This window comes from Sparus aurata, chromosome 22, assembly GCF_900880675.1.
Source record: "Sparus aurata chromosome 22, fSpaAur1.1, whole genome shotgun sequence".
NCBI classification, from domain to species: domain Eukaryota; kingdom Metazoa; phylum Chordata; class Actinopteri; order Spariformes; family Sparidae; genus Sparus; species Sparus aurata.
Window position 1 is genome coordinate 8,465,576 of NC_044208.1, and position 23,804 is coordinate 8,489,379.

The 23,804-nt window shown below is 39.9% G+C and overlaps 1 protein-coding gene across 1 annotated transcript; it reads left to right on the forward strand.

The window, feature by feature from the left end:
* The first annotated feature begins 160 nt into the window (after positions 1 to 160).
* Positions 161 to 20,565, forward strand: LOC115573507 (uncharacterized). Its single transcript, XM_030404272.1, has 7 exons — positions 161 to 236; positions 719 to 1,036; positions 1,549 to 1,845; positions 19,185 to 19,214; positions 19,396 to 19,494; positions 19,586 to 19,617; positions 19,763 to 20,565. The coding sequence occupies exons 1-7, from the start codon at positions 191 to 193 to the stop codon at positions 19,832 to 19,834; spliced, it is 894 nt and encodes a 297-aa protein (XP_030260132.1). The 5' UTR covers positions 161 to 190; the 3' UTR covers positions 19,835 to 20,565.
* Positions 20,566 to 23,804: the final 3,239 nt, after the last annotated feature.

A 23,804-nucleotide genomic window follows, 5' to 3' on the forward strand; every position in this document is an offset into this window, starting at 1 on the left:
TCTTAAATTGGAATTTCTTTGTAAGCTATAAATTTACACAACTTCAGTTTGTGACACACAGGTGTGTCGTGTGCAGTCTGTTTAGAAGGAACAGAAGTGACGTGAGTCTAACTGCAGCATCACCTACAGATCTGCTGCAGAGAAGAACAGCTTTAGACGACGTCCGCCTGCTGACAGAGAATGACACAAAATGTCTCTGCTGGGATTATTCTTTATTTCTGTGCTTCAGTTTGAAGGTAAAGATGTTTTCTGATTTAAATGTTGATCAGGATTTTACGTGGATAATAATTATGAGTCAATCATTTTCATTTTGTTAAAAGTATGTAGACTCATGATGTGCAGATGTGAAGAACAGGGAAGTGATGATCAAATAGTCAGTTTGCTCTCTGTGTTCTCTTTGCTTTCTTTAAACTCCACCTATGTGACAGAATATTGAAGTATTCACATCACAACTGGATGCAGATACTACATGGATTGAACAGGATGATAAAAGTGCACATAATTCAAAGCTGTATCCTAAAGAGCCACAATTCACTGATTAACTGAGACTGAAATGAAAATGAGTCTCTTATATGAAGACGACCACTAGAGGGCCGATAGTGACACACTCCCTCTCCCTCTCCCTTGTTAACTGTTGTTCACTGTTTAATCTCCATGCAGATATTTTATATGTAATGTGTCATTTCTTACAGATCATATGTTCTTTTCTTTCCTGCAGGTGTCAGTGGAGAAGAGATCTATCTCTACAGCAGAGCTGGACATTATGCCATCCTGTCCTGTGGCAGAGCATCACACTCTGATCCAACATGCTCTAATGTTGAGTGGTTTTTCGACAGAGATCAAACTGAGTCTATCAAGGAGGTTTCAGAAGGAAAAGTTAAGATGGACTCAGTCCGAGCTGTCAGGTTGAGTCTGGACACTTCCTGCTCTTTGATCATTGAAAACATCACTGCTGAGGATGCTGGTCGCTACACCTGTCGGCAGGGGGGATATGTTAATTATACAGATATACCTACATATCTAAGTGTTCTGACAGGTGAGTGTCATTATTTTCCTCCTTGTCTTTTTTAGAGGGGGACAACCAGTGAGACAGACAGGTGTCTGTCAGTGTCTTTATGAAGGTGAACAGTGATGAGCAGCAGCCATCATTCATCCAGTCAATATGGAGACACTCCTTCCATTTAAGGAAGAGAAGATCATGTCCATAATAGTCAAAGTGAACTGAATGTCTCACTGTTTGAAGATGATCACAGAGCTCCTGCTCCTTCAGTCATGTAAAAAGTTCCCCTCCCCCAGTTTACACAGATCCACACATCAATCTGCTCATACATTTTCTTTACAGGTTTCACTTTTTCATTTGATGAAGTCATTTGTATTGTTGAAACAACACTGAAAGGTCTTGATTCCATTTATTTCAGTACACCTTCATATTTGAATGCAGTAAAACAATAAAGACAAAAGATGAAGAGAAACTTGTTCAGACCTTGTAGTAAAGTCCTCCAGACATTTTTCACACCGAGTGAACACTTATCTCTTGTTTTCTGTCAGTCTCTCCATCTCCACCAGACGCTGATCCAAAGAGGGACGGTGAAGTCACATTAGAGTGTTCTCTGTTCAGACACACTGATCTCCATCACTGTCCACAGATCAGCATCCGCTGGATGGATGAGACAAGAACTGTGCTGCTTGGAGAAGGTGAAGGGTACAAGTTCCATGGACAGAAGAACTGTGTGTCTTCTCTCACTGTGAAGCTTCAGAGTGGCCACAACAGGAGATACACCTGTCAGCTGGTTGATGAGGAGAACAATGCGGGGATAGAAGCTGACTACACACCTGTCCTCACAGGAGACGATCAGTCAGACACACCTGGTCCAGGTAAGATAACATGCAGCAGATACAAAGCTCGGCCTGACACTCTCTCAAAGTTTCACATGTTGAAGATGAAATATTTCCACAGGAGGAACATTTGTAACTTCATAGTTATTTTGTCCTGCAGGGGTTAAATATTGTCTGTATTTATTAACTGACATGTTGTTTTAAAATCCTGTTCAACAGATCCCACAAATGTCCCTCTGAGCTCCATCATGTGGACTCTGAGAGTTGCAGGAATGATGCTGATGATTGTCATCACTGTTCTTGTCATCAGAGGCACAAGTGAGGAAATCCACACTGTGATTTTAGCTTAAAGCCGGTTCATATGAGTCGTATTTAAATATTTAATGCTCCTTTTTATTGTTTCTCCTCCAGGGAACACAAAACCACCTGATGATGACAACAATGTGAGTAAAGAAACAATTCACATGATTTGTAAAATGAAAGATGTGACTTTAAGTTCAGTCTGTTGTTCCTTCTGTGAGCACAGAGGCTGCACACTCTCTGGTAGAAACGCTGTCACAATCTTATTTGCTGTGTTGTATTTCTCAGGTGTGTACGGATGGTGACGAAGTCAGCTATGAAAATGATGAAGCACGTCCTGCTGCGACCAGACTGGACTGATCAGCAGCTTCCACACCGACCTCAACATCATCTTTCATGACTAACCCGAGCTTTGAGTTAAAATTATCGTTCTGTGTTTGGGATACATTGTTTGTTCATTTTACAGCTTAAATGATGTAAAAACTTTCTGTTCCAAAAACAAGCTGTTATTTTGTAGTTTCAGTTGATTAAAGATTTACGATTTAATCAGTGTTTTTCAGAGAAATGGCAGAATAACTGTTGGTAAAGTACATTTCTGCAAAACAACAAATATGTTGAAAAGGTTAAATTTCTTTATGGAGCCACTTTGAGTTTCTCTTTGTTAAATTTTCAGTTTTACGTTGTGACAATGCTGCGTTAATGTTCTGGTTAGGTTCAGGCACAAAGACCACCTGGTCAAAGTTAGGAAAACATCAAGGTTTGGTTTATCTGGCTCTCTCGCCTCTGTCATGACTGTAGATTCATGTTTGTTGCGTTCTTGTGTCTGGTTTTGTCTTGTGGTTCCTTGTATTTGATTTCCATGTCTTTGTATCACGTCTTGTGTCTTATGTTTTGATTTTCCATGCCCTCATGTGTCCTTTAACTGTCTCTCATGTGTTCTTCCCTCTGTATTCTGTCTGTATTCTGTCTGTTTGCCTCTGTCTGCGTCCATGCTCTCGTTCATGCGCCTGCTCCTGTCTGCTCCTGTCTATGGTATGTGTTTTTGGATTTTGAGTTTTGCCTTTTGCCGTTGATTTGAACTTTGCTATTTGGTTTGTACTTTGTCTAGTTTTTGGTTGCTTCTTTGCCTCTCGTCCCTGTTTTGTCTGATTTTGGTTTTTGTACTCAGCTTTAATATAAAGCTCGCTTTTTGTTTGACTCCTGTTTAACTGCGTTTGGGTCCACCTCCCTTATCCTTAGTTTTTCCCTGTAACCGAAACCTGACAGCCTCAAACACAGCTGCAAATTGTTCAGCCTAACTACATACGTCTTGTTTTTCCTTTCAGTACGTACTGCAGCTGCATTTACTAAGTACATACTGTTGCGTGCAGTATACATACGATTGGGACGTGTTAATTTATAATGACAATGCACCTTGAACTTTGACCCTCTTGCTCCGATATCTGTCGCAGCCTTAACACAAGCTCTTGGAGTACAAAGAACATAGTACTCACACTTAATGTGTCACTGTGGTGTCTGTCATCTGTCAGCAAGCTGTCAGATGTTGGTGCTCTCTGGGCTTTGTTTATATTCTCATGACACACCGAGACGTATCTTCGGCTGCACAGAGGATTGTGGGTCGCATACTGAAAAAATGCAACCGGATGTAGCAGGACATCCTGGTATTACTGGCATACTGCATTTCACATACTTTGTATTGTTGCAAACTCAATCTTTTCCTGCCATATTCTGGGTGATGGTACGCAGCGTTACTTTTGTCATTCCGTTTCTCACAAAAAATGTCACTTCCTGTTTCGGTTGCGCCACAGAAATGAAAGAATGGAATTGAAAAAAAATCTCATTGAATTCGTTCAGTTGACACCAAATAACCATCATCAAACCAAAAGATGGTTTAATTTTAGAGATAAAAGCTTTTCACCTGATTATATTTCACAACTCCATGGAAACGAAAATGAACTGTGTGTCTATTTGAAGAATCACTTGCTGGAGCATGTGTAGAGTTGCATTATATCTACTTGAGTCATTTTGTCCAAGAAGTCTGTCAGTCAGGAAGTCAGATGCTCTTGAAATTGAATTTCTTTGTAAACTATAAACTGACACAACTTTAGTTTGTGACACACAGGTGTGTCGTGTGCAGTCTGTTTAGGAGGAACAGAAGTGACGTGAGTCTAACTCTGATCTGGCAGGATGGGTGCTATTTCTCAAGTAATTTTAACATAGTAATCAACCACAAAGAGGAAACTGCAGCATCACCTACAGATCTGCTGCAGAGAAGAAAAGCCTCACACGTCGTCCACCTGCTGACAGAGAATGACACAAAATGTCTCTGCTGGGATTAATCTTTATTTCTGTGCTTCAGTTTCAATCAATCAATCAAATTTTATTTGTATAGCCCTTTACAATATCCAGACGGTACCCAAAGTGCTTTACATCAAAGCAATAAAAATAATACATAAAAACAACACATAAAACACAAGAAAGTGCTACAGTGCTGCAAGAAATCACAGGAAATTGCTATCAGTGCTGCAGGGTGTTAAAGGCCCTCTAAAAGTGCATAAAGTAAAAAACAGGCAAAATAAGTACACCTAAAAGCAGGACTACCTTAGTCAGAGTTAAATGCCAATCTAAAAAAGTGTGTCTTCAGCTTTGATTTAAAAAGGCTGAGGTCAGTAGTGGTGCGAATGTCAGGGGGCAGTCTGTTCCACAGCCTGGGAGCTGTGGCAGCAAAAGAACGATCGCCCCACTGTTTAAGTCTTGACCTTGGGACCTCTAACAGGAGCTGGCCAGAAGAACGGAGGGCCCTGCCATGATCACGGACAGTTAAAATCTCTGACAGGTAGGAGGGAGCCAGGCCATTAATGGCGTAAAAAGCAAACAATAAAAGTTTAAAATCAATTCTAAAATGAACTGGAAGCCATTGGAGTGACGACAGCACAGGGGTAATGTGTTCACGCCTGGACGTGCCTGTTAAAAATCGGGCAGCAGCGTTCTGGACAAGTTGGAGACGCGAAATTAAAGACTGGCTGAGGCCGACATAAAGTGCATTACAATAGTCCAGTCTTGAACTTATGAAGGCATGGATCGCCTTCTCGAGGTCCTGCCGACTTAAAAAAGGCTTCACTTTGGACAGGAGACGCAGCTGAAAAAAACTTGTGCTGACAACAGACCTAATCTGTTTATCGAATCTGAGCCCACTGTCAAATGTTACCCCAAGATTCTTTACATGTGGTTTAAAAAAGGGTGCCAGAGTCCCAGAGTTTGTAATTAAAACATTTGACATAGATGGCGTGCCAAACAAAATACATTCGGTTTTGCTGTCATTCAAGTGCAAAAAGTTCAGAGCCAGCCACTGTTTTATATCAGTGATACAGTCCAGTAACTGAGTAAGTGCAGTGTTTTCATTGGGTCTCATGGGCAAATATAACTGTAAATCATCAGCATAAAAATGAAAAGACAGATTGTGTTTTTTTATAATTGATCCCAGAGGTATCATATACAATGAAAACAGAATAGGGCCGAGAATAGAGCCTTGTGGCACCCCACAAGAGAGGGATGCCTGTGAGGAGCAGAGGTCACCAATCATTACAGAGAAACTCCTATTTGCTAGGTACGACCTAAACCATTGGAGGGCGGTGCCACGGACGCCTGCATACTGCTCTAAGCGAGATACAAGGATTGCATGGTCGACTGTATCGAAAGCCGCTGTGAGGTCCAGCAGTACCAGCACAGCGGGGTTCCCAGCGTCCACGGACAAGGCAATATCATTATGCACCTTTAACAGTGCTGACTCGGTGCTATGCCGGGATCTGAAGCCAGACTGAAATTTATCCAGGACAGAATTAATCTCTAAAAATGTTTGTAATTGAATAAAAACAACTTTTTCCAATACCTTAGAAAGAAAAGGCAAGTGAGAGACAGGCCTAAAATTGGACAGCACAGAGGGGTCAAGATGTGGTTTTTTGAGGAGGGGCCTAACCACAGCGTGTTTGAAGGCAGCTGGGACAGACCCTGAGCTAAGACAGGTGTTTATAAAAACCAGCAAACTTGATCCAACAGAACTAAAAACCTCCTTCAGAAACTTGGCTGGAATAATGTCTAGGGGACAGTTAGTGGGTTTTAGGCCACTAACCACCTTAGTGAGAGATGAAAGAGAAATAGTCTCAAACTGCTCGAAAACAGCAGATTGTGCAGGAGGAACACACACATCATCAGGGGACATAAGCATATTACTGATATTCTGCCTGACTGATGCCACTTTGTCTATAAAAAAATAGACAAACTCTTCACAGGTTGTGGAGGAGGCATCGGACAGGGCAGTAGAGCATGGGTTTACAACAGAGTCAATGGTTTTAAATAGCACTCTCGGATGATTATAGCTGTTGGCTATAACAGAGGACAAATATTCTGACTTTGCCTCCTTCACAGCTCTCTGATAAGCAGCCAAACTGTCCCTTAACCAGCCCAGTGATAGATGCAGTTTGTCCTTTTTCCACCGCCGTTCAGCCTGTCTGCATTGCTGTTTGAAGGTAAAGCTGTTTTCTTATTTAAATGTTGATCGGGATTTGTAACAGACGTCTGTAATTTTCATTCCTATTAGATAAATGGTAGTGTGGAAAATCCCTGTTTTCCACACTACCCTGTCCCTGTTTTCCTGCTTTAAGACACTTTTATAAACTCTCTGGTGTGTAAATGAGCTGCTTGTTGTGTGAGACGAGGATAATAATTATGGGTCAATAATTTTCAGATTGTTTCTGTCATCAAAGTATTTATTTATTTTTCATCAAATAATACAAATAACTTACAAAAGACAACAAAAAGAAAAAAACAACAAGGCAGTTAAAACTACAACTTTAAAGGACAACACTCCTCTGTACCACTGTATTGTATTGTATTGTTGTGATTATATTAACTGCGATTTGTTTCAACATATGCTTAATGTATCAAGCCCTTAATATATAATAGGAAATAGTTCCATACTAAATGGAATTTCCCTTTAACATTGTTCTTCCAGGGCCAGGCAATCAAATATTCGTAAGATGCAGTCTCTGTCATCAGTTGAGTAAAATCTGCGAGTCCCGGCATACATGTGTTCTTCCAGTTCCTCAGTATCAGCCCTGCTGCAATGATGAGGCCTGTAGTTGTTAGTGCATGCTGTCCTTTGTTGACTCCTTGTGGCAAAAGTCTGCTATCTCCCAGGAGACAGAACAGTGGAGATTCTGGTATCCTTTACCCCAACCAATCTCCCAGTTTACTTCATACTTCTTTCCAGAATGGTAATACCACAGGACATTCCCAAAAGGCATGTGGAAATGTACCATTTTCTCCCGTACACTTCCAACACCTTTTGTCTTCTACTAAGCCCATTCTGAAAAGCTTATAGTAGAGTATCGTAGTATCTATGTATGATTTTGTACTGGGTAAATTTGCTTCTAATATCCCTAGTGGCCCAACCAACCTTGGAAACTATATTATGCCATATTAATCTAAGATTCTTTGTATTCACACTTTGTAGTTCCATTATATATTTTTTTAAATATTGAAGCAATATGCATTGTATATGGCAAATCAAAAATGTTTTTTTTTTTAACATATTAGATTCCTCTATAGTTGTGTTACTTGGGAACACACTTTGCATGCTGCTCCTTAGTTGTAGATATTTCCAAAATTCACCCTTTCCCTCCAAAAGAAATTGATCCACTAGCTCCTCATGTGACTTAAAAACTGGATCCTTATATAGATCATCAATCACACATATACCATTACTCTGCTGAGGGTCCCAACAAAATAAGTTAACCCATCACAATACGTGGGTTATCCCATATGGAAGAATACCCATGTTTGTACTGTGATTTCCCCATCAACCTATGCACCTCAGACCACACCCACTGAGAGTGCTTCAGAATGGGATGTTTTCCCCCCTCTACCACCTTAATCTGAGAAAGAGCCTGTATGGGTCTGGAGGGAGCCACCATGGCCATTTCTATCTTCATCCAGTCCGGTTGAGAATCATTGTTAGCCCAATGCCTCACCAGTTTAACCAATTCCAAAGCTAAATATATATTTCTACATTCGGAAGGGCAAATGCCCCCATTTTTCCTAGTAGTATATAGCTTTTTAATATTAATCCTTGGCTTTTTTCCATTCCACAAATAATCTTTAACCATTTGATTATATTGCTTGTATATGCCACTAGAAATAATTACCGACAGGATCATTGATATATAATGAAATTGTGGTGCTATCCCCATCTTAATAGTATTAATTTTGCCCTACAAAGTGAGATTAATTATCTTCCATCTTTCCAATGTATTTTTCATCTCTTGAAGTAATGGCATTAGATTAATTTCTATTATATCAGACAGATCAGCTGTTAACCTTAATTCTAGGTATTTCATTCCCACCAGGATCCATCTAAATCATTAATAACTCAGGAGAAATGATTTTGCTTTTTGAAAGTTAAAGATCTCTGACTGAGTGCAAGACCTTGATACAGGCATCATCTCCGATTTCTGCCAATTAATTTTATATCCAGATATTCGAGAAAAGGTTTCAATCTTATTTAGGATTATGGGAATAGAATTAACCGGGTCCAAAATAAGCAGCAAAATATCATCAGCATACAAAAACAACTTGTGTTCTGTCCCACCGCCCCACACCCCTTTAGTACCTGTATCTGCTCTTAGAGCTACAGCTAATGGTTCTAGAAATATGGTGAAGAGCAGCGGACTCAGTGAATCCCCCTGTTTCAGGCCTCTTTATCCATTTTATGAAACCCTCACCAAATCCAAACACCCTCAATGTATAAAAAAGTTAAGGCAGTTCTACTCAGTTGTACTACTTATACACTTTTTCTGCGTCCAACGAGAGCGCTGCAGTGGGCGTATCTGCATCACGACTTGCCCACATAAGATGCAACAGCCGCCTAATATTATTTGATGAAGAACGCCCTTTAATAAAACCCACTTGATCTGCATGCACTATATGGCATAGATCTTTCTATTCTTGTAGCAAGCACTTTAGTAAGAATTTTGCCATCAACATTTATTTAACTTATGGGTCTATAGCTCTCTGGGTCTGTAGGGTCCTTGTCCTTCTTCAGGGTCAAAGTAATTAAAGGCTCATTAAATGCATCTGGTAGTTGCCCCATATCAAATGACTCTTTATGCACTTTTGTCAGTATGGGTGCCAATAAGTCAATATATTTCCTATAATATTCAACTGGTATCCTATCTAAGCCCGGTGACTTTCCTGTTTTCAGTGATGCTATTGCATCTCTAACTTCTCCTTCGGTAATAGCTCCCTCCATCTGTGCTACTTGTCCTTCTGACAGTTTTGGGATATTTATATAAGCGAAAAAGGCTTCCTCTGATGGATCTACTTCTGATTTATAAAGCTTCATATAAAAGTCTTTAAATACCTCATTAATTTCCTTTGTGCTTGTTACTAATTCCCCATTTGTTTTTTTAATTGCCTAGTCAATAATTTACTGGCCTTTCCCCACTCTCATAGAAGTTACTTTTCATTCTCAACATAGCATATAACATTTTTTACTGTCTTTTTTCTTCTTACCTGAGTGAGCTATTATTTTGCCTCTTATATAAGCCTTAGAGGCCTCCCACACTGAACCTAATCTCTCAGTTGATCCTATATTATTGTCAAAACACATTTTAAAATCATCCCCAAATAAATTGGCAAAAGTTTCGTCCTGAAGCAATGACATATTCATCCTCCATCTATTAGATTTAATAACGTCTGACCCCAAATGTACCCCCCATTGCACAGTAGCATGGTCCGTTAATGCAATGGGTCCAATTGTACAGTCTACTGTTCCTTCTACCAGGTCTTTGGTTACCAGAAAATAATCTAAGCGTCTGTGATTTTTATGCATATTGAATAAAACATATATTCTCTATCTCTGGGATGTACTAGCCTCCAAGTATCCACTAGACCAAGGTCTCTCATCGTTAGATATATGGCTCTTCTGTCTCTCAGCACACTATTTGTGAAGGATTTTTGTACCCCATTTTGTACCTGGTTATAATGGCCAGAGACTATATTGTGGCCGTCCACTATTTCCCCAATCATGTTATCAACCTTGTGAAAAAAAGTCGGCTCCTCCTTATTTGGGGCTTATATATGACATATATTAACCTTAACTCCATTTATTTTACCTTCAGCACATATGATCCTCTCTTCATTATCCTTATGTTGTTTCAACATGACAACATTTACATTTTTATGTATAAGTATTGCAACCCCACATTTATTGCTAGTATAAGAGCTATGATGTACCTGTCCCACCCATCCAGTCTTAAATTTAGTTATTTCTGTATCCACCAGATGTGTCTCCTGTAACAGGGCCACATCTGCTTGTTGAGATCTACATTTCTTCCTTTTAGCAGGGTTATGTGATCCATTTATATTCCAACTAATAAACCTTATCAAATTAACCATATCTTAAACCCATTTATACTCATGCATATTGAGTTATCTAAAACTTACACATTACACAATCAATCACATGACTTCATACTAATCATTTAGGGTGTTGTCCGACTGCCAAACCTACCAAAAACAAAAACAAAAACATGTAATGTGCCCCACATTTTGCACATATGACACTCTGCCACAAAACCAACCAAACCAAAAAAAAACATCCATGGGTGGGAAAAAACCATCCACCTAAAACCATAAATGCAAAAACCTTCACTCCTACCTCCATGTAATACTAAAGAGAAGCTCCGAAAAGGTTTTCCTCTTCTCTGCCCACTCCTGTGGCAGGTCTTGGAAAAAAGAAAGCTTGCATCCTTTACACTCCACTCCCTGCCCTTCTCTATACTTTCGTTTTGCGGCAGCAAACACTTTCTCCTTCTCCAAGAAACACAAGAAGCGGATGACAATAGGTCTGGGTGAGCGACTTTCATCCGCATCTGGTCCACCAGGACTTGATGCACTCTCTGCAGCTGTGTTTGGTCCACCAGTATGCCCAGAGCCTCAACAATGATGTTCCTCACACATATCTCCGGTATGCCCTCTTCCAACTTCTCTTTCAAGCCAACCAGAACCAGATTTGGGCGTCTGTCCCAAAAGTTAGCATCCTGCTGGGCCGCCTCAAGCACTGAGCTTAACATTTCTCTCCACTATTTGCCAAAGGCCAACGTTTTCACCTTCCAAATCAGATATCCTACTTTCAGCTGCCTCCAGTCACTATATGACGCCATTAACATCCGTGCAGAGCCCCACATTGTCCCTTTTAACTTGGTCAATATCAGCTTGCAATACCAGTAGTAACTTACTAACATGTCCAAGCTCGTCCATTATCCATTTTTGGATAGCAGACAGAACTTTTGTATCCATGCTTCATTTATCTTCTTCTTATTTGATGTCCTCCTGTATGTCCGCCATATTGTTAGTGTTACTCCGCAGTGTTCTAGGAGGTCGTTGACTTCGCTCTGTTGCCATCTTAAACTTATATTTGTTACACCAAGCCAAAGGAAGGTTCTCGATCACACTTTTATCACTTTAGAGTAAAATCTATCACATTTCGTGGTTTCGGATTGTTCTGCTGGGAGCTCCGTTCTAGGCGTGACCTTCGTTCATTTTCATTTTCAGATTGTTACAAGTATGTAGACTCATGACATGCAGATGTGAAGAACAGGGAAGTGATGATCAGATAGTCAGTTTGCTCTCTGTGTTCTCTTTGCCTTCTTTAAACTCCACCTATGTGACAGAATATTGAAGCATTCACATCACAACTAGATGCAGATACTTCATGGATTGAACAGGATAATAAAAGTGCACATAATACAAAGCTGTATCCTAAAGAGCCACAATTCACTGATTAACTGAGACTGGAATGAAAATGACTCTCCTATATGAAGACGACCACTAGAGGGCCGATGGTGACACACTCCCTCTCCCTTGTTAAAGCCACTGTCGTGAAGACGTTTGTCTGGCCGGCGCGTGTAGATTTGTTTTGGAAATGTCGGAAAGACGACGGGACTTGCTTTGAAAACTTTTTTTTTTTTTAGCAGCTATCTGCAGCGTGCATATGGACGAGGTAATGTGTCTATTTGTATTTCTACTTAATATAATATGCCGCCGGTGAAACAAAGTAATGCTGCTGTTGCACTGCAATTTCCCAGCTATATATATTACCCACGGTGCTACAGAGCTAGCGTTACAGCAAAGTCACAGTGATTGTGATGGATGTTTTGTTCTAAGTAAGAAACTGAATCATTTATAATGACAGAGGATATTACCGATGCATCGTTGCAGGTCGGCTGGGCTGAGGCATACACACAGCTGAAATGGATGCGTGATCTAAGACGTTTGTTGTCGTTTTCACGAGTGTAGTATCTAGAGCTAATCTAGTGGTAATGTTAGCCAGATTTGTTGTAACAACATGAATTCATGTATTGCTGTAAACTACGTCCCGCATTACATTTCATAAATGAAATAAAATTTACAAACCTGTCTAGGAGGAATCGGGCGAATTATGGATCCGACCCTCCCTTCAAGCCCCGCAACTCTCTCCATCTCTGGAAGGAATCGCCAATGTTTATCCGTGTTTTAGCCCTAGCTCGATCGGATTCCCTCTCTGCCTTTCGTTGGTCTTCGGTTCTAATTCTTTTTCTTTTCTTTGTCTCATTATCAGCCATGACAAAAGTTTTAGCTCGGTTAGCACTGGCTAGCGTAGCAACAAAACAGCTATGCCGTATCACTTTGGCCGTATCCTGAATGTCGTCAGTTCCGGTCTGACTGCCGTAAATCGTTTCGTCAGTGGTCCGACCCGACCAATGCCTTTCAGAGGTATAGAATTAGACTACTTAGAAAAAGCGTATCTTCACGCTGATGGGCTCATTTGCTGTTGTAGGTAACAGAGACACATCAGCAGAAACCAGATACTTTTCTATATCCAGTTAAAAACTCCGTACAGGGGCTTTAACTGTTGTTAACAGTTTAGGCTACGTTTACACGATGACGGTCTGAACAGAAGACGCAAAATGGCGTCACGTCTTTACTTTTTATTCCGCATTTAGACGAGCGTTTTCGGAAAGAAATCTGCGTGCATACGGTGACGCAAAAGTGTGTGGAATTCGATTGGGTATGCATGCCAGGCGGCTAGGGTCTCGTCCAAAGCCGCCTGGGTCGCCTCCGACGAATTGGTGCATCCAAAATTTGATAGAAGTAATTACAGATCCTTCTCTGTTCAGTAGTACTATCTGTACATATCCTGTACATTTCGTGGAAAGACTTCTCTACTTTTATTAGAGCTGCCAGAGCAGCTTGATGGTCCGATGCATGGAAATAATCTGACATGTTTGTTTATTTCCCTGTGCTGGCGCATGTATGTGACGTAAACGCGTACGTGACGTGAGCAGATCTGAGCCGAGTTTTGCGTTTTGCCAGTGTTCACGGAAATGCTGCGGCGGAGTGTATTCAACTTTTCTACTCTGGAGGGTGGTTTCAGATTTTTGCGTTTTCAAGCCTTCCAAAACACTGTCACTGTGTAAACGAAAAGCACTTCCAATAAAATATTTTGTCGTTTTTACCTGCAAGCGTCCTTGTAGAAACAGGGTCTTAGTCTCCATGCAGATATTTTATATGTAATGTGTCATTTCTTACAGATCATGTTCTTTTCTTTCCAGCAGATGTCAGTGGAAAAGAGATCTATCTCTACAGCAGAGCTGGACATTATGCCACTCTGTCCTGTGGCAGAGAATCATACCCTGATCCAACATGCTCAGGTGTTACATGGTTTTATAACAAAGATTATCAGTCTCAGACTATCACGGAGGTTTCAGAAGGAAAAGTTAAGATGGACTCAGTCTGAGCTGTCAGGTTGAGTCTGGACACTTCCTGCTCTTTGACCATTAAAAACATCACTGCTGAGGATGCTGGTCTCTACACCTGTCGGCAGGAGGGATATGTTAATTATATAGATATATCTACATATCTAAGTGTTCTGACAGGTGAGTGTCATTATGATGTGAACAGTGATGAGCAGCAGCCATCATTCAGCGACGCACACTCGCAAAAACCTTTAAAATTTGAGAGCAAATTGTCCAACAACATGGATATATTTTGATCATACTTTTCATTATTGTTGGTATTAGTTGTATAATCGCAATATTACCTGAGAAGGTGTGCTTTAACGTCATTTGAGAACTTCAGTGCTGCTTGCGGACCGCATCACTGTCGTGCTCAAATGACGTCAAAGCACACCCTCTCAGGTAATATTGCTTATTGCATTACTTAGCCCCTTAATGGTTTTTAAAAAGACACAGTCTATTAACCAGAAGTGGTGACAAAGGTGCAGAGCATTCTTGTTGTCATTTCAGTTTTTCCAGATATTTTATTCAGTATTTTGTTTTTCAACTGCGAAAAACATATTGAATACGTATGTTCTTGCTGTAACAAGAAATTTATATTTTAGGATCTAGTGGTGCCTTAGCTTGGGTTTGAGCATTGTTAAGTCAAACTAAATCATTGTTCTTATGTTTTTGATTTTTAAAGCATTTATGGAATTTTTTTGCAAGTGTGAGTTTTTATTTCCCGGTAATCCATTTTCAAAATCTTATCTGCACTGTTTTTTCTCCATATTTCCTCAATGATTTCCCTCATCTGTGATAACAAGGAGAATTGAGTGAAACCAGTAAAATGTCTTTGTTTGTTTGTGTTAAGGAGAAAAATATTTTTTCTTGTGTGAAAACGAGTAAAAATGTGTATCTCTGGAGATTTTCTTTTTCATGTTGGAAACAGAGTCAGAGCTGCGAAGGCTCAAGCATCGACTGTGAGCCACACGAGACTGAGCATCTTCACACAGTCACATGCTAACCCTCATATGTCTCACAGTGAGAATCATAAATTGCCCCTTTTTAATTTTTCCCCCTCTTATATATTTACTCGCTATCTGCTTGCCATACTTGGGCCACTATTCTGCCTCTGATTGGTTTACCCTGATGATAACCCTAACCAATCATCAGACTGGAAATGATATCAGTGACCATCTTCCAGTTTAAACAATCTCTGACATTAGACACAAAAAAGATCACCCAGTCAAGAAACTAGAATAGACGGAGGAATCAATGAACACACTAAAACACAATTTACTGGCACAAATTGGGAAATATGATATAAGGAAAAGGATATAGAAACATATGACGCATTCTTTCAGAATATTCAGATCATAATATGGTTCAAATTGTCACATAAGACAGTATAGCAGAAAAATACACTATACAAAGATTTCATAAGACGTAGAACTAAAGGGGCAGAAAATAAATACAAGACATATAAGAATAAGTTAACTATCATAAGGACATGGAGGAAGGAGTACTACAGTAACATATTAGATGATAATACAATATTTTAAATAGTATTATCAGAAATGGTTCTAAACAAATGAGTTATCCTCAGTATTATTTATTATTTATTTATAAACGGTAAATTATAATATGGATAATGTGGGAAATGGTTTTAATAAATATTTTGTGAGTGCTGGACCAAAAAATCCCTGATAATTCTACAGAAAGGAATCCCAGATTTATGTTTCTGACAGCAGTGGAGGAGAAAGAAATGACTGATATTGTTAATAAATGTAAAACAAGATGTCTACTGACATTAATGAAATAGAGGGGACAGTAGGGAAAAGGGTTATTGATTGGATTTTTATCATCATTTTAGTGTATAGTCTCCGATTGGATTTACAGATTTAAAAACTGGAATCGCTCATTTGCTTTGTGAGCTAATTGATTCTATGAGCTGAGGGGATTTACAGGACAGTAGCTAGTTCTGAGGCTGTGTGGGTCATACACACAAGACTTATTCTTTTCATGACCTGTTTCAAAGATGTCAGGGAAGAAGCAGAAAGACCTGCTTTGATTCTAGGCAGTGATAATTTGTCTGAATTTTTCTCGCTTGATCAGATTTTTACAATTATTCAGTTTAATTAATCAATTTAACAAACAGGAGTTTCAGTAGCGAGTAGAGGAACCACACACATCCGGACCGCCTGGCACCTCCTCCTCATGCTGGTCACACACTGCTGTGGGTTGACATCCCATTCTGCAAACAGCATTTGTTGCAAGTCAGCCAGTGTTGTTGTGTTGGTCACTCTGGCACGAACAACGAAGTGTTGGATGAGGTTGAGGTCAGGACTGCTGCCAGGTCATTCCGTCCTCTCCACTCCCAACTTCTGGAGGTAGTCTCTGAGAAACCCTGCTCTGTGTGTGACCAGGCTGGTGACCAGCATGAGGAGGAGGTGCCAGGCTGTTGTGGCTGTGAGTGGTTCTTCCAAACGTCACTGAGGCTCCTGTTTGTTGAATTCATAAATTGTTCAAATACCAATATGTCTTGTTTCTTCAGAATTCAATCATCCAGTCCACCAAACTACACCAACACCGACAGATGTCATTAATGCCCTTATTTGACCACATGATTGGCGTTGAAAGTCTTTGGCTCACAGTTGCTAAATTGACTTCCTTCGACACATGTTCTATTTATGATTGATCTGTTGTGGTCTGTTGTCTTCCTCTGCCATCATAGCATTGTGGACAAGTGGGTGTGTTTTGCGGGAGGTCTGCTTTGTTCAGTTTTTTATTCAGTTTTTAAGTATTTTGGTTTGTGATTAATGACATTTCTATCTTCCTCAGCTGTATCTGTGTTTCATGCTAATGGACATGCTAACATGCTAAACAAAGATACTAAAAAGGCTTTTCTTCTTGTTCGTCTGTTTTTTGGTTTCTTGTCACGTCCTCTGTTGGTTGTTAAACAGAAATGACAGAATGGAAGAAAAAAACACAACAACCACAGAAAACAAAAACAGAAAAAAAACCTATGAAGTGATTATGTATTTTGGAAGCACGGGGAGATGATATCAAAAAGGATTACGTTTTTGGGTGTCAGTCAGGAAGTCAGATGCTCTTAAATTGGAATTTCTTTGTAAACTATGAACTGACACAACTTTAGTTTGTGAAACACAAGAGGGTTGTGTGCAGTCTGTTTAGAACAAACAGAAGTGACGTGTCCCCAACTGTCATGATGGGCAGTGTAGGTGTTAAGTCTCAAGTTATTTTAACACATTAATCAACCACAAAGAGGAAACTGCAGCATCACCTACAGATCTGCTGCAGACAAGAAAAGCCTCACATGACGTCCGCCTGCTGACAGAGAATGACACAAAATGTCTCTGCTGGGATTAATCTTTATTTCTGTGCTTCAGTTTGAAGGTAAAGATGTTTTCTTATTGATTGGAATGTTCATCAGGATTTTATAGACGTTTGTAATTTTCATTCAATTTTCATGTAAATAGTAGTTTGGAAAAAGGTTTTTTCCTGCTTTAAGACACTTTGATAAACTTTGATAAACTCTCTGGTGTGTAAATGAGCTGATGGTTGTGTGAGATGAGGATAATAATTATGAGTCAATCATTTTCATTTTGTTAAAAGTATGTAGACTCATGATGTGCAGATGTGAAGAACAGGGAAGTGATGATCAAATAGTCAGTTTGCTCTCTGTGTTCTCTTTGCTTTCTTTAAACTCCACCTATGTGACAGAATATTGAAGTATTCACATCACAACTGGATGCAGATACTACATGGATTGAACAGGATGATAAAAGTGCACATGATACAAAGCTGTATCCTAAAGAGCCACAATTCACTGATTAACTGAGACTGAAATGAAAATGAGTCTCTTATATGAAGACGACCACTAGAGGGCCGATAGTGACACACTCCCTCTCTGTCATTGTAAATGTAAAATCCCAATTCAGACCTGGACAATCTTTGTCAGTTCTTTCTTGATTAAAGAATAGAATACAATGCTCAGAGTTTTTAACTGTTGTTAACTGTTTAGTCTCCATGCAGATCTTTTATTTGTAATGTGTCATTTCTTACAGAACATGTGTTCTTTTCTTTCCAGCAGGTGTCAGTGGAGAAGGAAGATTTATCTACAGCAGAGCTGGACCTGATGCCATCCTGTCCTGTGGCAGAGCATCACACTCTGATCCAACATGCTCTAATGTTACATGGTTTTACAGCAAAGGTTATCAGTCTCAGTCTATCACTGAGGTTTCAAAAGGAAAAGTTAAGATGGACTCAGTCCGAGCTGTCAGGTTGAGTCTGGACACTTCCTGCTCTTTGACCATTGAAAACATCACTGCTGAGGATGCTGGTGTCTACATCTGTCGGCAGGGGGAAGATGCTCATACAGATATATCTACATATCTAAGTGTTCTGACAGGTGAGTGTCATTATTTTCCTCCTTGTCTTTTTTAGAGGGGGACAACCAGTGAGACAGACAGGTGTCTGTCAGTGTCTTTATGAAGGTGAACAGTGATGAGCAGCAGCCATCATTCATCCAGTCAATATGGAGACACTCCTTCCATTTAAGGAAGAGAAGATCATGTCCATAATAGTCAAAGTGAACTGAATGTCTCACTGTTTGAAGATGATCACAGAGCTCCTGCTCCTTCAGTCATGTAAAAAGTTCCCCTCCCCCAGTTTACACAGATCCACACATCAATCTGCTCATACATTTTCTTTACAGGTTTCACTTTTTCATTTGATGAAGTCATTTGTATTGTCGAAACAACACTGAAAGGTCTTGATTCCATTTATTTCAGTACACCTTCATATTTGAATGCAGTAAAACAATGAAGACAAAAGATGAAGAGAAACTTGTTCAGACCTTGTAGTAAAGTCCTCCAGACATTTTTCACACTGAGTGAACACTTATCTCTTGTTTTCTGTCAGTCTCTCCATCTCCACCAGACGCTGATCCAAAGAGGGACGGTGAAGTCACATTAGAGTGTTCTCTGTTCAGATACACTGATCTCCATCACTGTCCACAGATCAGCATCCGCTGGATGGATGAGACAAGAACTGTGCTGCTTGGTGAAGGTGAATGATACAAGTTTCATGGACAGAAGAACTGTGTGTCTTCTCTCACTGTGAAGCGTCAGAGTGGCCACAACAGGAGATACACCTGTAAGCTGGTTGATGAGAAGAACAATGTGGAGATAGAAGCACCTGTCCTCACAGGAGACGATCAGTCAGACACACCTGGTCCAGGTAAGATAACATGCAGCAGATACAAAGCTCAGCCTGACACTCTCTCAAAGTTTCACATGCTGAAGATGAAATATTTCCACAGGAGGAACATTTGTAACTTCATGGTTATTTTCTTCCTGCAGGGGTTGAATATTGTCTGTATTTATTAACTGACGTGTTGTTTTAAAATCCTGATCAACAGATCCCACAAATGTTCCTCTGAGCTCCATCATGTGGACTCTGAGAGTTGCAGGAATGATGCTGATGATTGTCATCACTGTTCTTGTCATCAGAGGCACAAGTGAGGAAATCCACACCATCATTTTATAGAACTGCTTCATATGAATCGTAGTTAAAACGTTTAATGCTCCTTTTTATTGTGTCTCCTCCAGGGAACAGAAAACCACCTGATGATGACAACAATGTGAGTAAAGAAACAACTCACATGATTTGTAAAATGAAAGATGTGACTTTAAGTTCAGTCTGTTGTTCCTTCTGTGAGCACAGAGGCTGCACACTCTCTGGTAGAAACGCTGTCACAATCTTATTTGCTGTGTTGTATTTCTCAGGTGCGTACGGATGGTGACGAAGTCAGCTATGAAAATGATGAAGCACGTCCTGCTGCGACCAGACTGGACTGATCAGCAGCTTCCACACCAACCTCAACATCATCTTTCATGACTAACCCGAGCTTTGAGTTAAAATGATCGTTCTGTGTTTGGGACACATTGTTTGTTCATTTTACAGCTTAAATGATGTCAAAACTTTCACTGTTTCTGTTCCAAAAACAAGCTGTTATTTTGTAGCTTCAGTTGATTAAAGATTCACGATTTAATCAGTGTTTTTCAGATAAGTGGCAGAATAACTGTTGGTAAAGTGCATTTCTGCAAAACCACAAATATGTTGAAACTTTAAATTTCTTTATGGAGCCACTTTGAGTTTCTCTTTGTTAAGTTTTCAGTTCTGTGTTGTGACAATGCTGTGTTAATATTCTTGTTAAGTTCAGGCACAAAACCCACCTGGTCAAAGTTAGGAAAACATCATGGTTTGGTTTATCTGGCTCTCTCGCCTCAGACACGGCTGCGAATTGTCCTGATGTCACGTCACAAATATCCAGTTTTGTTGCCACCAACATGTCTCATTAAAAATATCTGCTGTTGTTTCCAGTAACATGGCGGGAAAATGTCCCAAATGCTTGAAATGCTGTCATGCTTTTAGACATGAACTTCATTGTGCTGTGCTGTACCTGATTTAATGCCTTTTTTTAAATTACAAATATTTTAGTTTCTTATTTTCATAAAAGCCCTTCTATGGACGGGTGCTTGTATCTGTCCCTGCCCCATAAATAATAAAGTCATATGAGACAACCTGCTGTGAGCGTTCAGCCTAACTAGATACTTCTTGTTTTTCCTTGCAGTACGTACTGCAGCTGCCTTTACAAAGAACATGCTGTTGCGTGTAGTATACATACAATTGGATCGTGTTGCTTTATAATGACATTGTCCGGGGGCGCGGCTCTGCTGCTGACCCAGTGTCTCACCTGTCTGTCTCGTCTCCTGTCATTTTCATGTTTTATTGTTGTTTTAAGCGATCGAGCCCGCATTCTCTTAGTGGCAAAATGAAGCTCAGCGTCGGCATGTTACTTTGGCTGGCTGTGTGCCTTCTCAGCAGTTTAATCGCCGAAGTATGGAGTTTACATGGAAAAGTTGGCATCCTCACTTGTAACTGCCACTGCTCCTACTTTTTGCCCTGAAGATGTTTGAGTGTAAGTGTTGTTGTTGTTGTTGTTGTTGTTGTTGTTGTTGTTGTTGCCATCCTGCTTGTTGTTTTTATGAGACCAAAGACAAATTTCCACATTGTGGACAATAAATGAAACTAACTAACTAACTAATGCACCTTGAACTTTGACCCTCCTGCTCTGATATCTGTCGCATCCTGAAACTTCTGCAGTACAGAGAACATAGTACTCACACTTAATGTGTCACTGTGGTGTCTGTTGGTGCTCTCTGAGCTTTATTTAAATTCTCATGACACACCGTGACGTATCCTCGGCTGCACAGGGGATTGTGGGTTGTATTTTGCTAAATGCGACCGGATGTATCAGGACATCCTGGTATCACTGGCATACTGCATTTCACATCCTTTGTATTGTTGCAAACTCAATCTTTTCCTGCAATATTAAATAGTATGGCAGTATGGGTGATGGAACGCAGCGTTACTTTTGTCCTTCTGTTTCTCACAAAAAATGTCACTTCCTGTTTTGGTTGCGCCACAGAAATGACAGAATGGAACTGAACACATTTCCGTCACTCGGACTAAAAATAAAAATCTCACTGAATTCCTTTGGTTTACACCAAATAACCATCATCAAACCAAAAGAGGATTACCTTTTGAGTCTTGACGTTTGGAGATAAAAGCTTTTCACCTGACCATAATTCACAATTCCATGGAAAAGGAAATGAAGAAGTGTAAAGTGTATTAACACAAACTACGTGTATTAACTTGAGGAATGTGTAGAGATGCATTAGATCTACTTGAGTCATTTTGTTGAAGAAGTCTGTCAAAGTCAGTTAGTCAGATGCTCTTAAATTTGAATTTCTTTGTAAACTATAAACTGACGCAACTTCAGTTTAACTGTCATGATTGGCAGTGTGGGTGTTAATTCTCAAGTAATTTTAACACACTAATCAACCACAAAGAGGAAACTGCAGCATCACCTACAGATCTGCTGCAGAGAAGAAAAGCCTCACAAGACGTCCACCTGCTGACAGAGAATGACACAAAATGTCTCTGCTGGGATTAATCTTTATTTGTGTGCTTCAGTTTGAAGGTAAAGATGTTTTCTGATTGATTGGAATGTTCATCAGGATTTTATAGACGTTTGTAATTTTCATTCCATTTTCATGTAAATGGTAGTGTGAAAAAAGTTTTTTCCTGCTTTAAGACACTTTGATAAACTTTGATAAACTTTGATAAACTCTCTGGTGTGTAAATGAGCTGATGGTTGTGTGAGATGAGGATAATAATTATGAGTCAATCATTTTCATTTTGTTAAAAGTATGTAGACTCATGATGTGCAGATGTGAAGAACAGGGAAGTGATGATCAAATAGTCAGTTTGCTCTCTGTGTTCTCTTTGCTTTCTTTAAACTCCACCTATGAGATAGAATATTGAAGTATTCACATCACAAGTGGATGCAGATACTACATGGATTGACCAGGATGATAAAAGTGCACATAATACAAAGCTGTATCCTAAAGAGCCACAATTCACTGATTAACTGAGACTGAAATGAAAATGAGTCTCTTATATGAAGACGACCACTAGAGGGCCGAGAGTGACACACTCCCTCTCTGTCATTGTAAATGTAAAATCCCAATTCAGACCTGGACAATCTTTGTCAGTTCTTTGTTGATCAACAAATAAAATAAAATCCTTACAGTTGTTAACTGTTGTTTACTGTTTAGTCTCCATGCAGATATTTTATTTGTAATGTGTCATTTCTTACAGAACATGTGTTCTTTTCTTTCCAGCAGGTGTCAGTGGAGAAGTAAAATATCTCTACAGCAGAGCTGGACCTGATGCCATCCTGTCCTGTGGCAGAGCATCACACTATGATCCAACATGCCCAGGTGTTAAAATGGCTTTATAACAAAGATTATCAGTCTCAGACTATCACTGAGGTTTCAGAAGGAAAAGTTAAGATGGACTCAGTCCGAGCTGTCAGGTTGAGTCTGGGCACTTCCTGCTCTTTGACCATTAAAAACATCACTGCTGAGGATGCTGGTCGCTACACCTGTCGACAGGAGGACTATGCTCGTACATATATATCTACATATCTAAGTGTTCTGATGGGTGAGTGTCATTATTTTCCTCCTTGTCTTTTTTAGAGGGGGACAACCAGTGAGACAGACAGGTGTCTGTCAGTGTCTTTATGAAGGTGAACAGTGATGAGCAGCAGCCATCATTCATCCAGTCAATATGGAGACAATCCTTCCATTTAAGGAAGAGAAGATCATGTCCATAATAGTCAAAGTGAACTGAATGTCTCACTGTTTGAAGATGATCACAGAGCTCCTGCTCCTTCAGTCATGTAAAAAGTTCCCCTCCCCCAGTTTACACAGATCCACACATCAATCTGCTCATACATTTTCTTTACAGCTTTCACTTTTTCATTTGATGAAGGCATTTGTATTGTTGAAACAACACTGAAAGGTCTTGATCCCATTTATTTTAGTACACCTTGATATTTGAATGCAGTAACACAATGAAGACAAAAGACGAAGAGAAACCTGTTCAGAAAGTCCTCCAGACATTTTTCACACTGAGTGAACACTTATCTCTTGTTTTCTGTCAGTCTCTCCATCTCCACCAGACGCTGATCCAAAGAGGGACGGTGAAGTCACATTAGAGTGTTCTCTGTTCAGATACACTCATCTCCATCACTGTCCACAGATCAGCATCCGCTGGATGGATGAGACAAAAACTGTGCTGCTTGGTGAAGGTGAAGGGTACAAGTTCCATGGACAGAAGAACTGTGTGTCTTCTCTGACTGTGAAGCTTCAGAGTGGCCACAACAGGAGATACACCTGTCAGCTGGTTGATAAGAAG